The sequence below is a fragment of the Rattus rattus genome, chromosome 10 (genome assembly GCF_011064425.1).
Source record: "Rattus rattus isolate New Zealand chromosome 10, Rrattus_CSIRO_v1, whole genome shotgun sequence".
Lineage (NCBI taxonomy): Eukaryota > Metazoa > Chordata > Mammalia > Rodentia > Muridae > Rattus > Rattus rattus.
This window is the reverse complement of record NC_046163.1, coordinates 45180954-45208511: the sequence shown is the minus strand read 5'-3', so window position 1 is coordinate 45208511 and position 27558 is coordinate 45180954. Positions and strand designations below refer to the sequence as shown.

The following is a 27558-nucleotide window of genomic DNA, read 5'->3' as shown; positions in this document are numbered from 1 at the left end:
TGTTGATACAGAATTCTCCATGAAAGAGTTAAGGGGAAAGAAAGGTTGGTTTGGGCACACAGTTTCAGAGAGATTACAGTTCACCATGGCAGGGAAGATGGTGACAGGAATGGCTCCATCTTTAGCAGTGACGGCATGTGATAGTGGTCCGTCCCTTGCGGCCAACCAGGAAACAGAGAGAGATAGGTCCAAGCTAGAGGCAAGTATAACCTTCAAGGTCACCTAGTGACTCACTTCTGTCACACATCCCAAAAGTTCCAAAAACAGTACCACCAGCTAAGAGCCAAACATTCAAACACATGAGCCTGTAGGGGACATTTCATATTCCGACTGTAGTATTCTGTCCCTGGTCCTCACAGGACTGTGGCCATTTCATGATGCATTTTGAAATGCACTGGGACAACTTTAAGAGTCCCCACAGTCTTAATAGTTCCAACAGTGTTGACTAGTTCAAAGTCTGTTCAGAAACTCAAAGTCTTAAGTGAAGTCTTAGTTGTAACCTCTATTAAAAACAAACAAACAAACACCAAACACATACCTCTAATATAAAATAGCAAAGGGTAAACATCACTGTTATGAAGGGAAAGAATATACGTAAAGAAAGGAGAACTGTCATCAAAGCAAGTTTGCTCTCACCTCATGTGACACCAGGGCATGCAGTGGCATTGCTTGTGTTCCAGTGAGTTCAGACAACCCTGTCGCTATCCTCTGCCCATCTTCAGCATTAGGAGCTCTTTCCTGAGCTGGATCTACTGGGTCCTGCACTTTCCTCGGTAACTGTTAGATGTTCTCAGTATTTCTAACACTCTGAGGTCTCTATTCCAGCTTAGGCATCATCTTCACAGCTTCACGCCAGGCCATGAGGGAGTTTCCTGCAGGAATCTGACCCTGATGCCCCGGCCGGGCCTCTTGGATTTTCTCTAGAACTTTGGTATAAGCCTCCGTGACCCTGTAGTTCTGATGTTCAGCATGCTGACCATTTCAACATCATATGGATGAAATCAAGTTCTGGTGTCTGGTCAAGACATAGACAGCCAGGCTCTCTAGAACCATGGCTACAGTGGACTCTGAATGGCCGAATGCCTGCAATAAGAAGAAATACCTTCCTGTTAAAGGAAGCCTAAAGGGTCTCTCTGTTCAGATCTCTTTTGTTACTCTTGCTTACATGAAATCTAAGTCTCTGAAATTAGTTTTCTTCACCAAGAATGGCCTCATGGCATCTAGCCTACCCTCCATGCTAGTGTGAAGCAAATGCTTTCCCTTCTGTTGTCCCAGCCTCTTTAACAGCTACCACCACTTTGTCCACAGTATTTGTCTTATCTTTAACTTTTCATTTGCTCACACTTCTCTCTTCATCAAATTGCACGTTTTCAAGTCTTGCTCCCCCAGCTATTGGTCTGGATTTTCACTGTAAATCTGGCCAAAGTCAGTTAACAATAACCATGCTGTAGCCTGCATGTTCTGCTGTCTCAAAATTACTCTGCCAGATAAATTAGCCCATTGGTTTTTGGGCTAATTAACCCATTTTAACTCAAATGTTCAGGACCTGGACAAAAAAAAAATCCAGATTCTTTTCTGGAGTGTAGCATGCATGACCTCTAACCCAGTCCTCAATGGTCTCTGTTCCCATCTGAAGCTCATGAGCAGAGTTTAGATTGACCTCATTTTGCAATGTGTTCTGAGCTCCAACTGCAGTGGCCCATTACAGCACTTCAGAGTTTGTTCTCCTGCAGTGCACATCATAAGCCAGTTGCAAAGGCTTTAATCACAGAAATAATGTCCTTTTATTGTTATCAATTTTCTTTGTTAAAGACTTTTTATTTATTTTATCTATATTACTGTTCTATCTGCATGTACCCCTGTATGCCAGGGCACCCCATCAGAACTCATTACAGATGGTTATGAGCCACCATGTGGTTGCTCGGAATTGAACCCAGGACTTCTGGAAGAGCAGCCAGTGCTCTTAACCGCTGAGCCATCTCCCCAGCCCCAACACCAATTTTCTGTATTACTTACTTTTTTCATAAGTGACTGAATAACTGACAGCATGACACAAAAAAGAAAGGTTTTATTTTGGCTTTGGTTTTGAAGAGATAATAATCTATCACTTAGGGAAAGCATTAGCTGCAGGAGTGGCTCTATCCTAGGTCATGGGAACTTACAGAGACAGCATCATAGACTAGAAGACAGAGGGCACTAGACCTAAACCTGAGATACGTACAGCCTTCAGGGTACTTTTACCAGGTAGGCTCCATGCCCCAAAAGTTCTATGACTTTCCAAAACGTCATTATCAACTGGGGGCCAGCTATTCAAACATGGGAGTTTTTGGGGAAACACACACACACACACACACACACACACACACACACACACACACGTAACTGCACTTTCTATTCATAAGAAGTACTTGAGGCTAAGATAGGAATGCCCCCAATGATGCGTTGGTTGGAAAGCTTCGGGAGCTATGGGTTATTAAGTCACAGTGTGCTGTCCCTTGGGCATAGGCATAGGTAGGGCTGGCCTTGCTCTGGACAGAGTCACAGGCTATCCTCTTTCTTTTAGGCAGGGATTTTTTCCCTTGCCCAGCTGACCGTGAGCACACTCTCTTTCCAAGAGTATACTCTGGTCCCACAGATACCTACAAGAGTTTTCTGGTAATCATTCCATTCCAGCTTACCTCAAACTTGCTGTATTCAGTGCAGCTAGATTTTTCTCAGCTCAGCTTTACTCAGTTCACATTCATCCCTCTGTGTATGATCTCACAAGTACCTCTGGAACTGCTTTCCTATGTCCACATCTGTATTGGTCCTGGGAACCCGACTGGCATTGCCTTCTTGGATGTACTTATCTCACTGTGGCAACCTAAATGGTCCTGGTGTATTGTGCTGAAGACAAGGCTGGACCTCGAGTACTACTGCTCTGTTTGCATCTTTATTTGGCCATTTGGAGCATATTCTTCAGCTCCCTGATCACACTTCTTCATCTGTGAAAGAAGAGTAACAGCAACTCTACTCGGTGGGACACTTCTTAGGATTGCATTCCCAGAAGGCACTTGTTCTCCACTAAGTCGTCTGTCTGTGTCACTGTTTCGAGAGGCAAGACTAGATGATGGAGGAAACCCAACACTCACTAATACCTGGAAAATAGAACTCAAGCAGGGTGCAATTCACAGGTGAACTTCACAGGGGTTCTAACCTTTGTCCTGTCCTAAGTCTCCACGCTTCTTGGTGCTCATACACCTACTGAATTACTTCTCAGAAATACCTTCCATGTTTACCCACGTTACTTTATTAATCCCTTGGACTCAGCCTCGTTCTTGTTCCTTTGAGCTCAGAATCAGGGCCAGTGACTTGAGCAGTCCTGTGGCATTTCGCTTCACCTCCGTTGTCCACGCATCTCCCTAGGAGCAGGGAGAAGGTATTGGGGATGAAGGGAACAGTGACAGTCTGTCCAGCATTCCAATTCCTGAGAACCCTATAGAGTCACAGTTGGTGACATTCTCAATTGCACTGATGGCAGAAGGGAGAGAAGGGGGGAGTTGAGCATTAGCACATGGAAGAGAGTGGCACCCTAGGGTCAGCCCTCCAGCCATAGACATCTGCTCTCTCTACAATCCAGACCACCACAACATTCCATGACAGCTTAGACTCAGGTGATGTTTCAGATAGGAAAGCCAAGGGGTACCCAAGGGTACCAGTGGGTACCAAACTACAGCGTGCCCACCACCCAACCTTCCCAGGTTCTCCAAATGTAGTGTGGGCTTCCCAGTCCTCTCTCGTTGTTTTGCACACATAGATAAAACCAGAGCGGCTCTCTACCGTCAGAAGGCCTTCATACACATGCTTCCAGGCTTATCCCCCTCTTGTATCCTTTTCTCCTAGGTACTCAGGGGTCTCAGACGCAGAAACCGAAAGCATTTTCATGGAGCCCATCCATCTCTCCTCGGCCGTAGCTGCCAAGCAGATCATCAACGAAGGTAACACAACTAAAATCTCAGTGAGCAGAGGGAGGGCCCGGTGGCCAACAGTGGGCCCGATGGCAGGGGCAGGCTGTCAGTGCTGCCTGCCTGTCACACGGGGGAAAGCAGGTATCACAGAGACAGGTGTGCCAAACCCATCTCAATAACAGTCATGGGACAAGGTGAAACTCGTCACATATCATATGGATGGTTCTCTAGTCCACAGTCATGAAGGGAAGCCGCTCACTCTGACCTCAGAGCTGTCCACTTTGATTTTTTGTGAATAGGGGTGGGTGTAGAGGGGTTTGTGATAGGAATAAGGAAAACCCAGAGAGTTCTATTCAAAACGATGTTTACGTTTGGATCTCTATCCATTCTGCTTAAGGATGGTTTTTAATGTGTCTTTAAAAGCGGATAAACTGGGGCCAGGGAAATGTCTCATTTCCCTGTAAGAGTGCTCGCCACAAAGGCTGGTGGCCTGAATTTGATCCTCTGACCTTACTAACTCCCACAAGTTGTCCTTTACCTCCACACGTACACTGTGGTGTATGTGCCCACACACATACACACACCCAAACTAAATGGTTATATTAAAAATTTAAATCGACAAGGTAGGTCGGAATGAGGAAACTTACGGGAAAGCAGGGTGGGTCTTGATGGTATTTACACTGCAAAGTTTGAGGTAGTCTGCATACAATATTTCATTCATGGCTACTCATGATTGGAAAGTGTACCGGTTTGATTTGGTTTGTTTCCTAGGAAGTTTTGGAGCAGACATCTTTCACAGTTCTACCCTTTCTTGCTCTCCTCTAAGTGATCTGCCTCGCCTCTGATGGGGTTAGCCAGAGCAAGGCAGCAAGGCTGGTGACAGAGGGCTCAGGTAGTTGGAATTTGAGCTCATTTAGAGTTTGACTTTCCTGGCTTTTCTTGTCAGGAAGGCCCTGGGTCCTGGAGTGAGATCACACTTCCCACCCTCCTATGAGTGAGGCCTCGGGGGCTGCAGAGACAAGACCTGCAGGCAGAGGGGCAAGAACCTGTGTGGGGAAGCAATGAATGAAACACAAGCAAACTTAAGGTCTCTCAGAAGGCAATGCCTCATAAACAACTGATAAAACTTAACGTTTCCCAGAAGTATGTGCATTCCAGATGTGATGGGGTGGGCTACGTTAGGAAAGAGCACCATTCCTCATTTAGTAGATCCTCATGACCATCCACGTTGTACTGAGCACTATAGGATTTGACAGGAATCAGATACATGGGGAATAGTCAAACACCTGGGTCTAAGAAGTTATCGGCCAGCTTTACAGCCAAAGAAGTGAATGGCAGAAAGTGGTTTGGTTCCCCCTCCCCCACACCCACCTGCAGTGGATCCTGCCAACAAGTGTCTAAAGTCAATGCCAAGGTCCTCCTGAGTCCTAATGGAACCCTTCCTGGCTGATCCTCCCAGCATTCCGTCTGTGCCAGGGTCCTGGTAGCAAGCTGACCAAGAGAGGCTCTCTCAAAGGACAAGAAAAGCTGTTGTGTTCCTAACTCTCTGATACAAATGTCACTTGTCCCCTCTAGAACTCAAGCCTCGGGGTCTCAGAACAGACACGGAGTGTCCAGGCATGTTGGAGTCTGCTGAACAGCTGCTGGTGGAAGACCTGTACAACCGTGTCCGGGAGAAGATGGATGACAAAAGCCTGTTCAACACCCCCTGTGTGCTGGACCTGCAGCGGGCACTGATCCAGGACCGGCAAGAGGCCCCTCGGAATGAGGTGGACGAGGTCTGGCCCAACGTCTTCATAGCTGAGAAGTGAGTGTTATCACTGGGGGACATGGCCCTCTGTCCTTCTCCTTGGTTAAATCCCTGAGATGGAACTCCTCCAGCCCATCAAAGGCTCCCCTACTTCCTGCCATCCAATGGGGCCTGGCCTGACCACTTAGCCAGACCTGACACTGGAGAGTCTTCCTATCCACCTGCACGCAGAGATTCCCAGACAAAGTGAGCACCTTCCTCTTCCCCACGAGTGCCCTCCAGCCCAGCCTTGCCCTTCTGATGTCTTCCTGACATAGGTGCTGGCCAGCTCCATCATTTCTACCACCTCATCACATCTCTAACAATCAGATACGAGAACACCAGGATCTACGGACAGTATCCATGTGCATGTGCATGCAAGTTTAACAATAATGAAAATGAAAATGTACATAATACAGTAAAAGAATAGTGTGTGTATGTGCAGTGTGATGTTGGCTAGGCTCTCTCTCTCTCTCTCTCTCTCTCTCTCTCTCTCTCTGTGTGTGTGTGTGTGTGTGTGTGTGTGTGTGTGTGTGTGTGTGTGACATTAGAAAGAAATGTGATAGAATGTTAATATACCCAAGAGGTAGTTCTGTTCTCTCCTTTGGGTTTCTTTTGGGACATACGGGTCCTCCAGACATTGTTCTTCTAATCACAAAACTTGGTTTTAAGTTAACCAGTGGCTGTTGAAGTGAAAACAAAATCCATGGCATTCCATCCCTTCAGGGTCTTCTCGGTGCATAATTGATACCAGTAGGCTATTTTGAGAAATGAATTTTTGCTGATTCATTGGCTACTTAATGAGACATCTTCCTGATGCAATTACCCTTAGATCCAGAATTGAAGGATGGAGGTTAGAGCCCCGGGGCAGGCAGCTTTGAATATTGGGTCTTATACTCTATCATGGAGTTGATCAGTTGCCCAGAACCTGATTCCCAGATCGTCAAGACCTAAGTGACTTCTAACTAGATGTCCAGGTCCAGAAGCATTTATTTCGTGGTCACCAGACATCTCCAGATATCCTTAGCTAAAGGCCTCTGCAGTTCTTAGAGCAAAGCTGTCCTCAGGGGCTTTTCAAATTGAGCTCTACGTAAAAAAAAAAAAAAAAAAAAAAAAAAAGAAAGAGGCCTGAACGCTAGACCTTGTTTGGTCTTTTTCTCCTTTCAAGCCTTGGGTAAAAGCTCTTGAATTCATTTTTATAATCTTCAAACAGATATAAAAGTAGTTGCCCTTTCTACGGCTTCAGTTTATGATAAGGATAAAAGGAAATAATGTGTGTGAGGGGTCTGGAAAAATGTAGCATGTAATGCCAAGCACAAGACACTATTTACTTATGTATTTATTTATGTACTCATTTATTTATTTACTTAGGTACTTATTTATTAATTTATCTATTATTTATCTATTTAAATATTTTGTATGCTTGTTTTGTCTACATGTACATCTATCTATACACTGTATACACGCCTCTGGCCAGAAGAGGGTGGTCAAAGTGCAAGACTTCTCTCTATCTGTCTGTCTGTCTGCCTATCTATCTATCTGCCTATCTATCTATCTATCTATCTATCTATCTATCTATCTATCTATCTATTGATCTATTATTTTAAATATTTTGTCTGTATGTTTTGTCTGCATGTATATCTATACACCATATACACATTTGATGCTAGCAGAGGGTGTTGGATCCCCTGGGACTGGAGTTAGAGAGGGTTATGAGCCACCACATGGCTTGGAATAGAACCTTGGTCCTCTGGAAGAGCAGCCAGTGCTCTTAACCACTGAACTATCTCTCTGGGCCCCTAATTTTACTTTTTATGCCAACTTTATGCTTTGATACATGTACATCTTCAATTGTCTTGTCCTCCTTTTCCCCCTGCCCTTCCCCAACCAATCCCCTATCTTTTTTCTACCTTGCTGTAGCCCAAAGCATTGCTCCCTTGTTTATTACAGGTGTTAACAGTGAGTCCCAGACCACAAGGGGCACAGGACGGAGCACCAGCCCAGCTATGTGCTCCCCTCACACTGGTGATATGTCTTTCTAGTTCTGACTCTGGCGACCACGCCCTGCTTCTTGTTCCAGGAGCGTGGCTGTGAACAAGGGGCGACTGAAGAGGCTGGGAATCACCCACATCCTGAACGCTGCCCACGGCACTGGCGTTTACACTGGTCCCGAATTCTACACTGGCCTGGAGATCCAGTACCTGGGGGTGGAAGTGGATGATTTCCCGGAGGTGGACATCTCCCAGCATTTCCGGAAGGCAGCTGAGTTCCTTGATGAAGCCCTGCTGACCTATAGAGGTGAGTGGGTCCTGCAGGTTCCAGGCTGTCAGGAATCTCCCAGTGGGGGAATGTTATAAAAACGTCCTGATTGCCTGGGGGCTGTCTGTCTTCATGTGGTGGCTTTCTGGGAGAAGGGAAAGAGTGGCCATTCATCCTGTGGGCGACTATTAAGGGCCAAACATGTGGCCATGCGGTGAGTCCTGTTCTCCCACTGTCCTGAGGCACAATAGACATTGCACTAGGCGATGAGGGGAGGGGAAATTAAAGAAGGAAGGAGGGAGGTAGGGGAGAGGGAAAGAAGGAAGGAAGAAGGGGAGGAAAGGGAGCCATGGTGCAAGGCAGAAAGTAACTAGAGTGACTCACTGGAGTGGCAGGCTCCCTCCCTGAGGGTCCTGGGGAAGACCAGACTAAGAACCAGACATTTAAGCTCTGTGGGGAAGAGGAGCTAGACAGCAGGAAAATAGAGGCTTACTCTTGGCTAAGGGAATAGCTAGTACAAAACCCCCAAGTTTGATGTGTTCAGGAATCAAAAGACTGGGCTGAATTAGCATAGCACCTGAGGGCCGAGTGTCAGGGACAGTCAGTGGGGGAGCCAGAGTGCCCATGAGGATGACAGGACGCTGAGGTGACTGATGGCCTACAAGTCATTCCTCTGCCTTAGAGAATGGTCAAGTAGGAAGGAGTGAAGCGGGGCCCTGGCTGCTGTGTGAGTCATTGTGGGATTAGACCAGAGTCTGAGGGAGTGCCCAGGGTTCTTACACTTCTCCATGACAGGTTTGTGCCCCTTCAGGGACCACAGCAGGAAGTGTGCAGGCTTTGCTGTCCAGAGGCCCGTCCTAGAGTCCATGAGGAACTAGCTTTGTCCTCAGCCTATTCTTCTTGCCCTGGGAAGCATAGCGTCCTTATGTATAACGAATGCTAATGTTGCCTCGAGGGATAAAAACTTAGAAACAAGTTTAGGTAACATATTGCCTGCCCCATGACAAATGTTTTAAAAATTACTGCCATCATCATAAGAATAATATTGTTAGTGATTCCAGGAAAGGGCATAGTCTGCCACCACCCATGACCGGGACTGGGAGCTTCTAATGGAAAATACCCACATGCACAGAATATATGGATGTGTGTAAACTTTATTACACACACATACACAAAGAGGTTGTTTTTTTCTTTGATGCTTTTAAAATATCCTGGGATTTTTGTTTGTTTTAGAGAGACAACATCTTACTCTGTAGCCTGGTCTCTATTATAACTCATTGTGTAACTCAGGTTGGCCTTCAACTTGAGGCAATCCTCCTGCCTCAGCCTCTTACATGCCAGGATTACACCCATGAGCTACACACCTGACTTACTTTTTAAAATGCAGGCCTTTTTTTTTTTTTAAATCCATGTGGAATACATGTGTCAATGTCTGTGGCGAGGATTCTTCGCTCCTTTGCAGCCTGCAACCAGGGGCCAGCCTCCTGACAGAAAGGGCTGGAAGCAGGGCGTGGTCTGTGGATGCCGTGTGGCCATCATAAAGGAGAGCATGAATTCCACAGTAGGCAGGGGGCTTTGGCAGAAGTTAGGTTCGCAGCTAGAGCAGGCCTGTGAAGGAAGGAGATGCTGTGACAGAACAGGAAGTTCCCAGCCTTCAACTTATGGAGGACACCCACCCAGGCTCTAGAACTCATGCACCAGTGCAAATTCCCTTAGGTCAGTAGATCTCAGCATTCCTAATGCTACGACCTTTTAGTACAGTTCCCTATGTCGTGGTGACCCCCAACCATGAAATCATTTTGTAGCTACTTCATAGCTATAATCTTACTGCTGTTGTGAATCGTAATGTAAACATATGCTATGCAACCCCAAAGGGGGCGAGACCCACAGGCTAAACCCCCACCTTGCTAGGGCCTCTCCTCTCCTTGTTCTGGATTGAGCCTACACCTTCTGCAGTCTCCAGAACGACTGCACTGGCTCCCCCAGAGACCTCCTTCCCTTTACTTTAGGATGCACTGGTGGAAGGAGCACCAGTTTCCATCACAGTGGTCCCATGATGGGGGGGGGAGGGGCACTGTTTCCATTTCACAGACTGGGAAGGAGACACTCCATGACAGGTCCTGTCCTTCCCCTCTGTGTGATAATAAAATTCTCTTACCTCAAAGAGACGGCAAATGTGTGTAGTTCGAGCACGCGGGAGGATGAAGGGGAGGGGAAGGATTACTGTGACTTCCAAGCCAACCTTAGCTATACGGCACGTATCAGCCCAGGCGCCATTACCTACCAAGATCCTGTCTCAAAAAAATAATAAACACAGTACACACAGTCAGGGGCAGGGGGCATAGATTTTGCGAGCAAGTGTGACACTAGCTCCAAGTCCTCAGGAAACCATACGCTAAAGGGAGCCATGCAACCAAGAAACACAAGAAAGAATTTAAAGACAGGACTCCAGCATGGCCTGAGGAAACACCAGACAATCACGGGGCTCCTCGGTTCCTGGTTTCTTCCTCCCTCTGTGTCAGATAAGAAGGCTGCTATTCGCTAAGCGTCTTCTGCTTCAGTCCTGTTTCCAAACCCTGGAGAGTTTATCTGGCAGACTGGTACTCTGTCTATGGCGAGTGCTATCAGCAGCAGCCAGTCGAATGGCCTCCGGGTGAGCACTCTTTCCTTGGGGTGTGGAGAGGTGTGTCCTGAAGAAAAGGAGGCAATTAAGGGTCTGGAGGACACAGTACCAGCACACAACATCAAGGGAAAAAAGCAGCCTGAGGGGTGGTAAGGTGTAGGCACAGCCTTGCTCAAGCCCAGCACTGCCTCCAGTAGCACTCTTTAATCTTTGAAACAGGGCCCTTCTCCAGACGGGCCCTCCACCCACCCATCATCCCAGTTGCTAAACAAAGTGATGACTGCGAACGTTGGCCATCTTCCTGGAGCCGTTTTATTGATAGAAAGTTTTCATCCTGTCAGTAGTGGCGGGGACAGAGGCACATTACCCACATCAGCCTGAGGCGCTCCCTTCATCTTTTGGGGACCTCCGCTGAGGTCCCACCAGATCCTTGACACAAAAGAATTTCAGGATGAGCCAGTATGAGGCAGGCTTGGTGTTTATTAAAAGACATTTTTAACACATTTCAAAACAGGGATTGATAGAAAGAGAGGAGCTTAAGAAGAAAGCGAGGCACCCCCAGGAGCACGGGCACCGGCTGCTCCGACAGAGTGCCCGTGGGTTGCCTTTACAGTAGCCACACACGCCGTTCTGGTAGGACTCCAAAGCTATTATCTTTAAAGGGCTGTGAGCTTAAATGAGACCACAGGGTGGTTCCTGAGGGGCACCGGACACAGGATTGCTGTTGATAAGGTAAAGCTCTAGGTCCCTGGGGACGTAGGAAGTTAAGTGTCTCCACTATAAACAAAGCTAACAGGCTCATTTGAGATCCCCAAAAAAATGTCCGGGAGAGGAATGACGCCTGTCCCAGGTCATATACATCCAGGCCTTAATCCTATGTCATTGCTGTTTTAACAAAATGCCCATATATGAAATGAATGCTATCATTATGTGGGCAATGTTTGCAGCACTGACACATAGTGCTGGAACTCTTTTTCCCCCCGCTGGTGAGAGACTTGACACAATCCCATGTCCCCATAAATTTTCCCTATCTTCCTGCCTTGCTTTAATAATACAGTTTTTCTTCGCTTTGGTGGGTGCCCACTGGAGTTGTGCTCAGTGCCTCTTCCCTGGTGCTGCGGATCAAACCCAGGTCCTCCCTAATGCCAGCCAAGCTCTGTCCAGTGAGTGCTCCCTTTGCTTGGGCCCTGCACGGAACAGAGACAAGAGAAAGATCCTTCAGGCTGCTTCCCTGGGGCTCTGCAGAGGAATCCCAGGAGCAAAGAACACAGCGAAGGAAGATTTGCCCCCATTCCAGACCTGCGTTCTGCTGTACTCTTGTCTAAGCAGCGCTCGGCGCCCTTATGACTGAGAGTAGCAGTACTGTCCTGAAAGTGAGCCAGTCTGTCAAAGGACAAGTGCAGGATCTTGATCCTAACAGCGGGAGGTTGGGAGCTGGCCAGAAGGTTAAGAAAAAGGTCCTTGGTGAGGCCCAGGTGTGGTAGGAGGGGCTGGAATGGGACACAGAGGCCTTTATTATTTTGGCTCCGCTCACTTACCTCCCTCTAGTGGCTGCCCACTCCTGGCAAGAGCAGCCTCACTGGGCCCTGGGTCCTTTCAGGTTTCAGTCTCCGACCTCTGCGACAGAGATGCTCATGGCCTTACCGTCGCAAAAATATAATAATACAAGAATCATTCCCCTGCTCATATTATCAGTGGGACTCCTGCCGATTTAGCAAACATCTCCAAAGGCTGTTGGCAAATAGATTGATGGCAGCCAGGAGGAAGGTCTCCAGGGGTCTCGGGCTGCATCTTAAACAGCCATTAGAATGAAGGTACTGACAGAGTGTCTGTCACATTTATGAAAGATGCAAAGCAGAAGGGGAGGCCAGGGGACAACATGCCTGCTGAATGGTACAGCTGAGACTTCCAGAAGTGTCCGTGGGCTGGAAGAACCAAGCAACATAGACCAAACGTATCTGCAGGGATTTGTGAGGTTATCCTAGAGCTTAAAAACACACCTCAAGAGGAGGGACACGACTTGGCGGCAGGTGGATTTTTTATTAGAGTTTTATAGATTTCAGTTGGTATAGAAGAATTTAAGATCATTGTTTGACCTGTCGTCCACACTGCAAACAATGCTGTGGTTTAGACTGCTTGAGTGCCCCCTTCCAGGGCTTCCTGATCTGAAAATTGTTGGAATTATTGGTGGAAGGAAGTCATTTTTTTAGATAAGAGGGTGGGAACTTGTCCAACACTAGGGATGCAGCCTTTAGTAGAGGATGAGGTTTGGGTAAGGTCATTAGGGTGGAAGCCTCATGACTTAATCCTGGGAGCTTTTTAAGAGGCGCACACACACACACACACACACACACACACACACACACACACACACACACTTCACATACTTGTTGTCTTTTACCCTCCGATGATACTGTATCAGGACTCCACCAGCAGAAAGGCTGTTATTAGATGCAACCTCCAGATGATGCACCTTCAAAATCATAAGCAAAAACAAAACAAACAAACAAACAAACAAAAAACCCTACTTTCTTCATAAAGTAACCTTCCTCAGGTATTTCATTCTATGAGTAAAAGAACGATTAGTACAGATGGCACGAGCGAAGGTTAGATGTCCAGGACAAGTGACGAGGGAACCTACTCTGGGTGAGTTGTCTAAACTGGAAATACCTTGTTCCATCCTGGAAACAATTCCACATTAAAATAAACTAACGAACTAACAGTTCTGTGTTTTGATTTAACGTTTGGAAGAGAGTGACTATAGTCAGGAGGGAAACGCTTAAAAGACTCGGATTAGCCTGAATGAAAAGCAAAACAAAACAAATACAGTCGGCAGTGATGTTTGTAAGGGCCTTTGTACAAAGAGCCTGTTTCATACAGATGTGTTTGTTGTTGATCCCAGAATATCAGCATAGAAGTGCTGGAGGCAGTGGGCTATACTTTACCCTAATGTATGTAAGAACTTTCCAAAAAAATTAGATGGGCCCCGTGGAAGGAGTCTGTGGATCTGTGAGCCAATGAGCTCCTATTGCTGCCAGCATCCTGCAGTGCCTGGATGGCGGATGTGGCTTGCAGGATGCTGTAAAGGGAACGTTTCAGCTTTGTGCTCAGCAGGGTCAGCTCTCTCTCTCTGTCTCTCTCTGTCTCTCTCTGTCTCTCTCTGTCTCTCTCCCTCCCTCCCTCCTCTCTCTCTCTCCCTCTTTCTCAATCTCCCTCCCTCTCTCTCTCCCTTTTCCTCAATCTCCCTCCCTCCCTTCCTCTCTCTCTCTCTCTCTCTCTCTCTCTCTCTCTCTCTCTCTCTCTGATGTCCCTGGGGCAAGTCCTTGTGTGACTTGAGCATGGATACATAGAGTCAAAGCAAACACAGAGGCTCCAAGTTCAACGCATCGAGACAGCACGAGAAAAAGACCATGAGGAAACCCAGAAATCATATCATTGTCTCTTGTGTTCACTTTGTTTTTAGGGAAAGTCCTGGTCAGCAGTGAGATGGGTATCAGCAGGTCAGCAGTGCTGGTGGTCGCCTACCTGATGATCTTCCACAACATGGCCATCCTGGAAGCCTTGATGACTGTGCGCCGAAAGCGGGCTATCTACCCCAACGACGGCTTCCTAAAACAGCTGCGAGAGCTCAACGAGAAACTGATGGAGGAGAGGGAAGAAGAGGATGATGAGGAGGAGCCTGAGGAGGATGCCGGGAGCACACTGGGTGCTAGAGTAAATTCCTTGATGGTGGAAGAACAAGATGATGCCACCAGCCACCTGAGTGGCTCCTCCTTGGGGAAGGCCAGCCAGGTCTCCCAGCCAGTCACCCTCATTGATGAAGAGGAGGAAGAGAGGCTGTATGAGGAGTGGAGGAAGGGGCAGGGCTTCCCCAAGGCTGAGGCTGCTCAGGGTAGAAAGGGTAGCTGTTCTGCGTCCTCGGTACAAGACGGGGACGACTGTGAGGATGGGGCTGTGGAGAGGATAATCCAGGAGTGGCAGAGCCGAAATGAGAGGTACCAAGCCAAAGGGCACAAGCAGTGGAATCGGGAGGAAGACGAGGAGGAAGAGAACTCCTATACCGGCAGAAGGCGCAGACACACCCTAAGCGAGAGCAGCGCCTCTGAGAGCGTGAGCAGCCATGACATCCGGGTCCTGAAGCAGCAACTGAAGAGGACCAGCCAAAGCCGCCACGAAAGACACCGCTCTGACTCCGAGTCCACGGAGAGCACCTGGGACATGTGGAACGAGAGGCTGGTGGAGATCGAGAAGGAGGCTGCCCGGAAGTATCGCTCCAAGAGCAGGAGGGAGGAGCTGGATGCCGATTCAGAGGCAGGGAGCAGGGTCCGAGAGGACGATGAGGAGAGTGTCTTGTCCGAGGCCAGCTCCTTCTACAACTTCTGCAGTAGGAACAAGGACAAGCTCACTGCCCTGGAAAGGTGGAAGGTTAAGAGAATCCAATTTGGATTTCACAAGAAAGACTCAGAGGCGGTAGACGGGGGCAGTGAGGATGGTACAGAAGAGGCAACAGGAGAAAAGAACCTTTCTGATGTCAACCTGACAGCCTACCAGGCCTGGAAGCTGAAACACCAGAAGAAGGTGGGCAATGAGAACAAGGAGGAGGTGGTTGAGATGAGCAAAGGAGAGGACACAGCCTTAGCTAAGAAGAGACAACGGAGACTAGAGTTACTGGAGAGAAGCAGGCAGACGCTGGAGGAGAGCCGGTCCATGGGAAGCTGGGAGGGAGACAGCTCAACTGCCAGCAGGAGCATCCCCCTGTCTGCATTCTGGTCTGCAGCCCCCTCTGTCAGTGCGGATGGGGACACAGCGTCAGTACTCAGCGCCCAGAGCCAGCATTCTCACCTGTCTCAGCCTGCAAGTAACATGCCCACCACACCCCTGCCTAACCTGCCAGTGGGGCCGGGAGACACCATTTCCATTGCCAGTATCCAGAACTGGATCGCCAATGTCGTCAATGAAACCCTTGCCCAAAAGCAAAACGAAATGCTCATGTTGTCCCGCGCCCCCTCTGCTGCAAGCATGAGGGCAGCTCCAGCAGCCAGCTGCCTTGGGGATGACCAACTCTCGGTGCTCAGCACCTCCCTGGGTGGCTACTTACCGCCTCAGAGCCAGGGGAGACCCAGCTCCGACGTGCAGTCTGTGCTGTCCTCCACCAGCTCCCTGACCTCCAGGGCTGAAGGCAGTGAGAACAAAGTGAGAGGGACCAGCAAGCCCATCTACAGCCTCTTTGCTGACAACGTGAACCTGAAGGAGCTCGGCCGGAAGGAGAAAGAGATGCAGATGGAGCTGCAGGAGAAGATGTCCGAATATAAAATGGAGAAGCTGGCCTCTGATAACAAGCGTAGCTCTCTCTTCAAGAAGAAGAAGGCCAAGGACGATGAGGACATCAGCGTGGGTGACAGAGACGAGGACACAGACAGTGCCATTGGAAGCTTCCGGTATTCCTCCCGCAGTAATTCCCAGAAGCCTGAGACAGATGCCTCCTCCTCTCTGGCTATCTCCGATCACTTTAGAAATGGCCGCAGCATGGGCAATGAGGTGGATAGCAATATTAATACATGGCTCAGTGGCCTCAGGATGGAAGAAAAGTCTCCTCCTCAAAGTGATTGGTCTGGAAGCTCCAGGGGGAGGTACTCCAGGTCTTCCCTGTTCCGGGAAACAGAGTCTAAATCCTGCAGTTACAAGTTCTCCAAATCTAGGTCACAGGAACAGGACTCCTCCTTCCACGAAACCGATGGCAACACTGTGCGAAACACCTCCCGGTTCTCCTCTTCCACCACCAAGGAGGGCAGAGAGATGCACAAGTTCTCCAGGTCCACATTCAGCGAGACCTCGAGCTCCCGAGAGGAGAGCCCAGAACCCTATTTCTTCCGCCGAACCCCTGAACCATCCGATGGGGAAGAGTCCCCAGAGCCAAGGCGTCCAAACTGGACCAGGCCCAGGGATTGGGAAGATGTAGAAGAGTCATCTAAGTCAGACTTCGCTGAGTTTGGGGCCAAGAGGAAATTCACCCAGAGCTTCATGAGGTCTGAAGAGGAGGGAGAGAAGGAGAGGACAGAGAGCCGAGAGGAAGGGAGGTTTGCATCTGGGCGTCAGTCCCAGTATCGGAGAAGCACAAACCGGCAAGAGGAAGAAGAAATGGACGATGAAGCCATCATTGCTGCTTGGAGAAAGCGGCAAGAAGAAACCAGAACCAAACTGCAAAGAAGGAGGGAGGACTGAACTGAGTGAGGCCCACCTTGGAGACATTGGGAAGGGCAAGAAGCCATTCTACTGAACAAGGGCTTGGGGGATAGCTTACCGTGACCTGCCAAGGGTTGCGCAGGTGACGGGCTCTTCCAGAAGTGCAAAATGGCAAGTATTCAAGTAGAAAGGGCCTGGACATACAGTAGGGTGGAGAAGAGAGAAGAGCCATCCATGTGAGGCCTAAACTCTGGACCAGCTGACTGGTCACCCCAGGCCCTCTAAGCTTTCGTGTTTCCCTTCTGTATTTGGTAGTGTCCGTCACAGAGTGGAGAAGTGAGTCTACAAAGCCACTGAGAAGGACCTTACTTGCAGACTGTGGTTCTCTTTGTTGAGCTTTTGTTATGAGGCCCAGGTGATCTATTCCGTAGCAGTTCTGGCCTCTCCCTGCTAATGCTCAGCTGTGATGGCTTCTTTCCAATGTTCCGGATCGACATTAAATTGATATGCTGTCAAATGTTTCTTCAGTCTGGTCATTTCTAACTCTGGCTGTTAGAGGAACCTCAGTTGGAATATAGCACATAACACCCATGTGCTATGTTCCACGAAAGCCGTGTCTTTAAACAATCACGGCTGTCCCATTACTAAAGAGAATGACAAAAGGTTTAGGATATGATACAGTCGGTCAGAGGCCATTCTAGAAAACCCTCAAGAGAAACAGAAGAAACTAAGGAAGTAGGGAATACATTTGCTCATATGAGGTAGAGAGGCTCCCCTTAGAATGGCACTAAAATAAGCATGGACAAGGGACAGAAAGATGCTCCAGTCACAGTGATAAGGATATGGTTTGTTAATGAGAGCCAGTGGCCATTCTTGCTTTTAATGTACTGAAGAGTCACTTAATCATGCAGTGGACAACCTACCTTATCCTTATTTGAACCATGTATGCGTCGGGTTGGTGAGAGTTGTTTACTCTCTTTTTCCCAAGGTTCTTGTGTCTCTAAAACACAGCTGAGTTAGTGAAGTTGCAGGACTTGAACTTGTGTCTCCCTGAACTAATGTTGAGCAGAAACATTCAAGGCACATTCAAAAGATCGGTGACCAGCCCCAAGGAAATGCCTCTGCCTGAAGTGACTCCAGGCATAGCTGCAAGGGGTCCAGGTCCTGTACTCAAAATTCTGAGAATTCAGCTTATTCCTGGAGTCCAGAATACATTTTTAGAAATTAAATCAATGAAAATTACATTTGGTTTATGATGAGCTTGAAGAAATAGCTGTGAAGTAAGGCTCTAACTGAGGCTGATAGGCAGTGACAGTATGTTTTAGTCCCTAAATAAAATTAAGTGGTAGAGGTTAGTGGAAGCCGCCACAAGAAGCAGATGGTGAACACGAAGAGATGGCAAACAAACCGGGAACCAAAACGTTACCAACTCTTCTAGTGCAGAAACCGTTCTCATAGGCATGGGTGAGGGTTAAGGGAGCCGAATAACCAGATACCAGCAACCACAAGAAGCCGACACTATCTCAGGGCTGAGAAACAGAATGAAGAAGCTGGTTCCAAAGTGTGGGAGAATTCATAAATATGGATGGGGTACCTGTGGTGACTTGAATAGGAATGGCCCCCATAGACTCACATGTCTGAATGCTTGCTCCATAGGGAGTGGCGTTATTAGGGGGTGTGGCCTTGTTGGAGGAAGTGTGTTGCTGCGGAAGTGGCTCCGAGGTCACATATGTTCAAGCTACACTCAGCAAGATACACAGTCTCTTCTGCTGCCTGTGGACCAAGATGTAGAGCTCTCAGCTCCTTCTCCAGCACCGTGTCTGCCTGCACACTGTCATGCTTCCTGCCATGATGATAATGGACTGAACCTCTGAAACCGTAAGCCAGCCCCAGTTAAATGTTTTCCTATAAGAGTTGCCAGGGTCATGGTGTCTCTTCACTAAGACAGTGCCCTAACAAGATGAATAACCCCTGTCTTAGTTCATGCTAGTAACCTCCAACAGGAAGGTCTAGTTGTCTATGGAGAAGTAAACAGTGAGCCAGGTGTCTTAGGGTTTTACTGCTGTGAACAGACACCATGACCTAATAAGGCAACTCTTATAAGCACAACATTTAATTGGGCTGGCTTACAGGTTCAGAAGTTCAGTCCAGTATCACCGAGGTGGGAACACAGTGGCATCCAGGCAGGCATGGTGCAGGAGGAGCTGAGAGTTCTACATCTTCATCTGAAGGCAGCTAGGAGAAGACTGGCTCCCAGGCAGCTAGGAGTAGGGTCTTAAAGCCCACACCCACTGTGACGCACCTACTCCAACAAGGCCACACCTACTCCAACAGGGCCACACTTTCTAATAGTGCCACTCCCTGGGCCAAGCTTATACAATACAAACCATCATGCCAGGACAGACAGGAACGACACAAGGAACATGTTAAAGTAGGGGTCCACCTCCATAGAATCTGCGGTTGTAGACTGGGTTTAGTGAAAGCAACACAGGCACAGAACACATCAGCCCACTGTTAGGAAATAATACTCGGAATAAAATTTTGGCTACACAGACTCAACTTTCAGAGAGAGCAAGGACTTTGTTTTACAGATCGGAGAAGAGATGCTTTGAATCTGTGGCTTTTGTCCGTCCCGAGTAACCCAGAATACATCAAGAGACAGCTCCTAAGATAAGGGGTAATTGTGCACGAAAAGACTGTTCACAAGAGTAGACCCCTGCACAGGACTTTGAAGTGGGATAGGAGTGAGGCCGGGGGGGCGTGTTTTTTTTTTTTTTCTACCCAAGCTGAAGCCCAACAGGTAAAATGAAAACCTGACAGCTGGGACTCCAGAGACAAGGGGTGAGGCCCAGGAACAGCCCAGCAGGAAAAGAAAGCCACACCCAAATAGGCAATTCAAAAGGAAAATCTCATAGGGACTATTTACAAAGGTGAAGGCAAGGTGTGGAAACCACAGGGCACCTGTGCACCCAGGGACAGGGCTGCACCTGTGAGTCAGGAGAGGAAGCTATTTAGAGAGAGAAAGAGCTAGGCGGAGGGACAATTAAAACATCCAGTCTGACAAGACCCTTCCTTACTCTAATCTGCTTTCCGCGTCCCCATGGGTCAGATCCAACCAAAGTCCAGAGGAGGGAAGTTGGTCCACACAGTGCAGCATCGTGGAGCCTGGGCCAGGATGGAGAGAAGAGGGGGTGTGGTTCTGGAAGAACAAACAAGACAGGCAACAAAACAGGGGACCTACATTTGTTAGGGCAAGCTTGACAATGTGTTGTGAAGAACCTGCTTCTAGTGTTAAGGAGAGCACCATAATCGAGAATATGAATTTGTCTGGATTCCCTGAAACTTTTAGGTTTGGAAACATTTTTGACCAATGAAAAGTAATATCAAAGTCTGGCCACAGTCAGTCATCAAATATGCTACATAGTATCCTCTGTGAGAAGACTCTTAAACCCGGGTGTATGCTTGACCTTAGGATCACCTCTTCTTCCAAGCTGTGACTTCAAGTTTGTTTTAAAGGAATGCCAACTTTGTTTTCCCCGTGGCAAGTTATTCCTCAGCCCCATGTTTTCAGCAGGGTGCCCAGCATCTGCTTCAGAAACCAACTAGAAACACACCACCCTCCACTCTCATGGATTCCCTGTAAAAATCTATGTTTTAAATCACCCCATGGTCCTAAATACCTACCAAATTCAGTATGATGCCATCTAGCCATTTGTTCTTGTGAGGATAACTAACAACACAATTTTATTTTCACAGGTCCCCCACAGGCCAGCAGTCACCTTTCAGACATCTCTGACCTTGTGACTTGTGATAACTATGAGCTGGTGTATATAGGGACCAGCTGATGCAGGAGACAGACCTTCCAACTTTGTCACCCATTCAGCCACCCATAGAATAAGTGGGCACACCCTTTCAGCCAGGAGCAGATCCCCTTGGATTCCTTAATCTATCATTAGATTCCTAAAGGCAAAATCTGAGAGCTAGTAAGATGTCTTAGTTTGTAAAGTCCTTTCCATGCAGGTATGAGGACCCAAGTTCAGGTCTCCAGAGCCCACGTGAAAAGGTGGGTGCAGAGACATACACCTCTAAACCCAGGGCTGGGTGTGGATAGGTTGCTTAGGCAACCAGTCTAGTTGAATCAGTGAACTCCAGATTCAGGGGAAGACCCTGCCTCAATCAATCAGTTGATCAATCATCAATCAATCAATAAGGAGAAGAACAATTGAGAAAGACATCTCACATCAACCTATGACCCCCACTGACACAAACATGTACAAGCACAACTGCACACAAATTGTACACACACATTCATATCACACACAAACACACACACAGGGGAGGGGGAAGGGCTAGGGGGAGGGGGTTAGAGAAAAAGAGAAAGAGCCCACACAAGCCCGCCTCAACTTTACTGACATCCAAGATGGTGACTGTGCTGTGCTGGATGATTTTGTTGGTTCTGTCTATTGACACAAGCCACGATCATCTGAGAAGAGGTAAACAGGCTGATCTGTGGGCAAGACTGTGGGGTGTTTTCTTGATTGGTGATTGGTGTGAGTGGGTCCAGCTCAGTGTGGGCAGCGCCACCTCTGGGCAAGTAGTCTGGGGTTGTACAAGAACGTCAGCTGAACAAGCCATGGGGGACACGCCAATGGGCAACCATGCCTGTATACGTCCCACTTTGGATCCAACTCCAGCTTCCCTCCTGCCCTGGCATTCCTCAGTGATGGGCAGTGATAAGACACGCAGGGCAGTTACGTCCTGTTCTTCCCACGTTGCTTTTGGTCATGGTATTCATCACAGTCATAGAAGGCAAACTAAGAGAGTGGCTTTCTCTAACAATTCTGTTCAGTTTTTCCCAACTTAACATTCTCTGAATGTCACCCTTGCACTGGCGTCTCACCAGGACACTGCGCTATCAAAAGCTACTTGACGTAACAGACAACAGAGACAATCTTAAGAAAGAAGTTTTAAGACACTTATGAGAATTTTTTTTTAAAAGATCTGAGCTAAGGAACTATTAGCCATCTGATTCTGAACTTGACATTTTTTAAACACATTAGAAAATGTCAGAATCCTAAAACCTGGAACCTCACAGTCAAGCTTGACACCTCCCTTCACCTCCCTGGGGCCAGATAATACTGCACCACATACCTGCCCCAACCTCTGCCATCAGCACTCTCTCTGCAAACGAGTCTCTTCTTTCCCAGGGCTTGACACTTACAGCAGCGCGTTAAGCAATTCCAGCCCCGTCGTCTGTCTTAGGAGGAGATAAATCTCCACAAAGCTCACACTTTGGGAACCTTTTATTCCTCTGCTTAAAACCTTCGGTGACTCTTTGTTATCTATGGGATAAATGTTAAACCCCTTCCCTTGTCATTTGAGGACCGCCTTGCTGTCCCTCGCCTCCTGGCCACGTGAGTGGAGCCCTCTGAAGTGCTCGCTCTTGGGCTTTTCCTCTGCTTGAGCTGCACAATCCTTCACCGATCACTCTGCCAGCATCCTGCCTCCTCTGGGTTTTTTCCACCAGTGCCTTCCCAGTTCTGTCTTCTGGCCTCCTGGCTACCTGTGTCTCCCCCCCTCGCACAGTGCTTGTTTGTACTCATCTCCAATGCTCGTCCCAGTCTTTTTTATTAGAGGAATTCGGTATTTAAAGATGTGCAACCTTCAGGATTACTGTGGTACTATAATTAAATAAGATTCTTTTAATGTGCCCAGACAGCTCATGGCATGCAGTAGACTTCAGTAATTGTACATTGTCTTATATAATTCTATAATAATAATCGGTTATTATTGTATCTGGTATTATAGGCAGTGTGGCAAAGGAGTTAAGAGCACAGCCTTGTGATCTAACTGAAAAACAGCCAACACTTGTGTTCAGTGTTCACCACATTCCAGGCACTACACTGAGGTTTAGCATGGGTTATCTACATTATCTCCACAATTACCTCCTTGACTCTCCAAATCCTACTCTTTGGGTATTTTGCCTTAGTTTTGAAAAAATATGTTATGTTAAACATGGTGTAATGGGTGCTGAGAATTCAGTAAAATCAAGACCGGGTGATTTTCACCTTTAGGAGATAGATAACACTTTCATGAAGAGATGTAATAAACACATGGCACTTTAGAACACTCAGGATATTATCAGCTTGTCTATTTGTCTGTCTGACCCCCTAGGATGTAAGCTCCAGCAGGGTAGCTTGGACTCTGGGCTGTCTGCCCTGCAATTTAACACTGAGCCTGGCCTCAAGAGGGCCAGCACCTGAGAAATGTTTCCAATGGATGAAGATAGTAAGTGATTGGAAGGAAATAAACAGGGTTAAATGATGGGTAATGGGAAGGAGTGAGACACTTTAGGGATGACACCTAAGAGGGGGTCATTTAAACTGGAACCTGGAAGCTGAGGAGGGGTTAGCTAGACCAAGGGAAGACAGCTCCCCTGAAGAAACCAATGGAAACCTTGAGACTTACAGAGATGAGACAGTGGGTCCTCGGTCTGACGTGCAATGGGAACACAAAATCCCAACTGAAATCAAGACAGCCTGATTGCGAGTCAGAGTTCACATGCCTCCAGGATAGGCAGCTTTCAACAAGTGTTTGGGACAAGGCCTGGCACGTGGCAATTGTGCACTGGATGTCATTTGCTGTGTTGCACGCTTTTAAATTAGCCCTGCTTTGAAAACACGGAACGAATCCCTAGCCTTGTAATTCATTATACAACACATTTAGAATCCAAAGAGCCTAACTTTCTCTCTTTAGTTCCAAGATCCCTCCTACCCCAGGAGTAAACATGATGGTTAAGCGGTTGGGAGAAATAGCCCCACAGCATGTGAGGACGTCGGGGACATGTGAGGACGTCGGGGACACTCAGAGTGGGATGATACTGTCTGTGCTCTAGGATGGAGGTATCAATAGTTCATTCCACTGCCTGGGAGAAGAGCCTCCTACTTCATCCCTATTGGCTGCTCAGTGGAAGGCACTGATAGCTTCTCCCTCCGGGCCACAGGGATGGTTTTAACACTCTGCTAGAACCCAGACTTGACAAGTGGCTGTGCTTTTCAAGGCAGAGCTGGGCTCAGGGTAGGGGAAAGTGGAGGAATGGGGCTAGGAAAGAAGCCTCAGATGCCACCAGAGTAATAATTAGTCCTGGCCCTACCCTGTCCCATGCCCGCTGCAATCAACCTGCTGTGATTTCATTTACAAGGGACTGCTAAGAACTGCTCCAGGAGAACCAGACACTCCTCAAGAGAGCACGGAGTACCCTGCAGCTGGCAAGAAAGCAGACAGCAGGCATGACTCACTGCCCTCCGCTGAACATTGAGAAGTCTGCCTTAAGTGGGCCTGGCTTGCACTCCTCAAACAAGAGTCCATTGTAGGGAAGCCATTAAACAGGAACGCCAGGGAGACAGCTTTCTGATCTCAGCCCCTTTGGCCCCAGAGAGGGGCATAGAAAGACACACACACACACACACACACACACACACACACACACACACACACACATACACACACACACTTCCACAGCTTTTCCTTTGGAAATCCCATTGGGTAGCCGATTGACTAGCATTCAGCTAAGTTCCACTCAGCTTAGAGACTACTAGGAAAATCCACAAAGCACGTTTTTTTACAGATGGAGGAATCTAGAGGGATGTATGTGTGTCTCCCAAGTTATGTAGTAAAAATTCTCCTCTCTAATTTTACAGTAAAAAGAATTCAGAGGGTCTTTATCATATGATTGGTTCATGGAAATGAGCTTAGTGTCCTTATGAAAGATCTTGCCTGCCTCCTGCACCTTGTGAGGACCTGCTGAGAGGATATGTCAGGTGTAAAACCAGATGCTCCTCACCAAACACTGAATCTGTTCTCCCTTCACCTCAAACATCTCAGCCTCCAGTACCCTGAGCAACATTCTTCTGTCTTTATCAATTACCTAGCCTATGGTATCTTGTCACAGTGGTCTACTTAGACTGACAAAGGGTAAAATAATGTCCTCAGAATCACACAGTAAGAAAGCAAGGACCTGAGCCTAGGACTTTACAATTAGAGATGTCTAATTTTAAAACCACTTTCTGTACCGTACCATTTTGCCCTTTTAAGGATCTAAGCCTGGGGAGTGGGGAGGGGGGATTAAAACTGCAATTACAGAGAAATCTAGACTCTAACGGCAGGACTGCTGGCGGCTTGGCCGTTCAAAAGAGACAGTTCCCGAACAAAGCCGGAGCTGGAGTTGGCCTTCGTGCATTTCGCACGTTAGCTGTCTCGCTAATAAACAGTGCACTGCGAAGGATTGTGGGGAAGATGACAAGCCTGTAGTCTCCTGGGACAGTTCTTAAATAGGCGCTTTACTTAAAGGATAGCATGTTCAAAGAGGTTAAGATTTCCACCCGCGTTCTCTTCCCAGCCCCCGGGAGATGCTTTCATTGCAGGGAGTCACAATATTTGTGCGTCTTTCACACAGCTTTCCCCTTTAAAGCTCCGCCGTGCAGGTGTCTCTATAGCTCTCAGTTTATTACACAGACTGCCAGCGGACGGCGGAGGGCTGGAGGAGGGGAGTTTCAGCACGGCTTTCCTGGGCTGAGGCTCCCGGGAAATTGGGTTCTGTTTCCAGATTGATTTCAGGGTGTGCCCATGTGAGTGTGTAAGGACAGACAGAGATATTAGGCAAATCACTCATCCTCACAGGGTCTCTCGGACCTGAGAGAATATATGAGAATATATGAGTTATATGAGAAAATAACTGCCCATTGGATAACAGTGGGGTCAGGACAAATGTGCATTTCGCACAAAGCCAAAATTCAGACAGATAGCTCTAAAATTAGGTCTATTTGATAGATTTGTCTTGATGTTTGTCTATTGCATAGATGGATAGATAGATAGATAGATAGATAGATAGATAGATAGATAGATAGATAGATAGTAGATAGATATGATAGATAGATAGATCAATCGATCAATAGACTGATAGGTACATAGATAGAGATGATTTTGTTCTGAAACAGGGTCTTATGTATCCCAGGCTGGCTTTGAACTCACTTTGACCAAACACAGTGTTACCCACTAGAGAGTTCACGTGCAAAGGAAGGCACCTCACACAGCCTTATGACCCGTCTCTATACACCCACTTTAAAGACGAAGGACTGAGTTCACTAAAGTCAAATGACCTCACAAAGCCACATGCCTAGATTGACGTCACTGACGTTAAAATACATTTCTGCATGACTGTAGAGCAAACACTGTCTCCCCCATTCCCTGTGGTTTCCCAGTTACAAACATGCTCTACAGGAATGTCATGGGATCTCGAAGTCCATAGACTTTTTTGTTATACCTAATTCATCGTATGTACTATCTCTAGGCTCTCTAAGTCAAGAACAAGTACTGTAAACCAACTTGGGGCATATGCTTTCTAATCGAATGGTCTGTGGTATGGATCTATGTCCCCTCACTGGGACATCCCGATCTTATCTGGGGTATTCTCAGTTCCCTTTTCCTCAAGATGTGTTTGATCTGAGAGCATCTGTTACTTTCTGCTTTTTGTTTTAAGCTTATGTTGTATGGACAATGATCTATGACGGCCATGTTTTTAGCTTGGAATGAATGAGTTCAGAAAGTATGTAGCAAGCAAAAATAAAAGAATCAACAGCAAAGAGAGGATAGCTAGAAGCAGCAGGTAGAGAGCAAAACACCATCAAATCAGGCTCTTCCAACATCCAATACAAACGCTTGCAGTAACTGGACTGAGCAAGCAAACACAACATGGATATACAGCAGAAATGACCGGGGAAGCCCTGCCTGCCAAACCTGCCCTACTGGAGTTCCTGATGATAGATTACCAGGTAGGTCAGAGGGCTCTCTCCACAGATGAGCTTCCGGCTTCTGTTCCTACTGCAGGCATTTTTATGCCATTAGATAAACAATAGTAAACTCTGTATAGCTGTTCTCAAGGGCATGTTTTTGTTTTGTTTTGTTTTGTTTTGTTTTTTTGCAATTTCACGTTTTTAATCTACTATTAATTACATTTTGTTACAACCACACCCTAATTAACAGCCACAACTGTCTAGAAATGTAACACTTCTGCAGCATAGAACATAGCACATTTAATTTTAGTTTAATGAGGGTTATAGAAATTATCAGCAAAGTGAAAATGTCTCTTCTTTTAAAATTTCCTTCTATGCCTATCAATAAGAACCAATTAGTAAAAGTAAGTAATTTCTTTATAAACCAGACTCTAAACATATCCTCGATTTACCTTCATGGCTGATTCAAACACACACAGTTTAACTAATGTATTCAAAGAAATTAGTTTAAACAAGATTCTAAATTTTTTAAGTGTCAATAGTTTACTTTTTTTAATGTTTTATTATATATTTCTTTACTTACATTTCAAAGGTTATTCCCCTTCCCGGTTTCCTGTCCATAAGCCCCCATTCCCTCCCCCCCCTCCCCCATACGGGTATTCCCCCTATACATCCCCCTTATTGCCCTCCCCCATATTCCCCTGCACTGGGGGGTCCAACCTTGGCAAGACCAAGGGCTTTCCCTTCCACTGGTGCCCCAACAAGGCTATTCTCTGCTACATGTGCAGTTGGACCCCTGGGTCAGTCCATGTAAGGGCATGTTTTTTAATACCCTTGACTGTTTGCTGTTTTCCTTTCCATTCTCAGTTACAGAGCACAATCCAAGACAGAGGGTTTTGGAAGACACTTGAAATAAATATGCTTGAGTCTGGGACAAGTGAGCCTTCCTTGCTCCCAGAGATCCCT

General features: G+C 47.2%; 1 protein-coding gene across 1 annotated transcript in view; it reads left to right on the top strand.

Moving 5' to 3' along the window:
* Dusp27 (dual specificity phosphatase 27, atypical) overlaps nucleotides 1–17322 on the top strand; it is a 29124-nt gene extending 11802 nt beyond the window's left edge. The window contains exons 3-6 of the mRNA XM_032915632.1: nucleotides 3883–3977; nucleotides 5523–5754; nucleotides 7817–8034; nucleotides 14082–17322. Coding sequence (XP_032771523.1) covers nucleotides 3883–3977; nucleotides 5523–5754; nucleotides 7817–8034; nucleotides 14082–16840 — 3304 coding nt within the window. The 3' untranslated portion in view covers nucleotides 16841–17322. The remainder of the gene's footprint in view (nucleotides 1–3882; nucleotides 3978–5522; nucleotides 5755–7816; nucleotides 8035–14081) is intronic.
* The last annotated feature ends 10236 nt before the right edge of the window (nucleotides 17323–27558 follow it).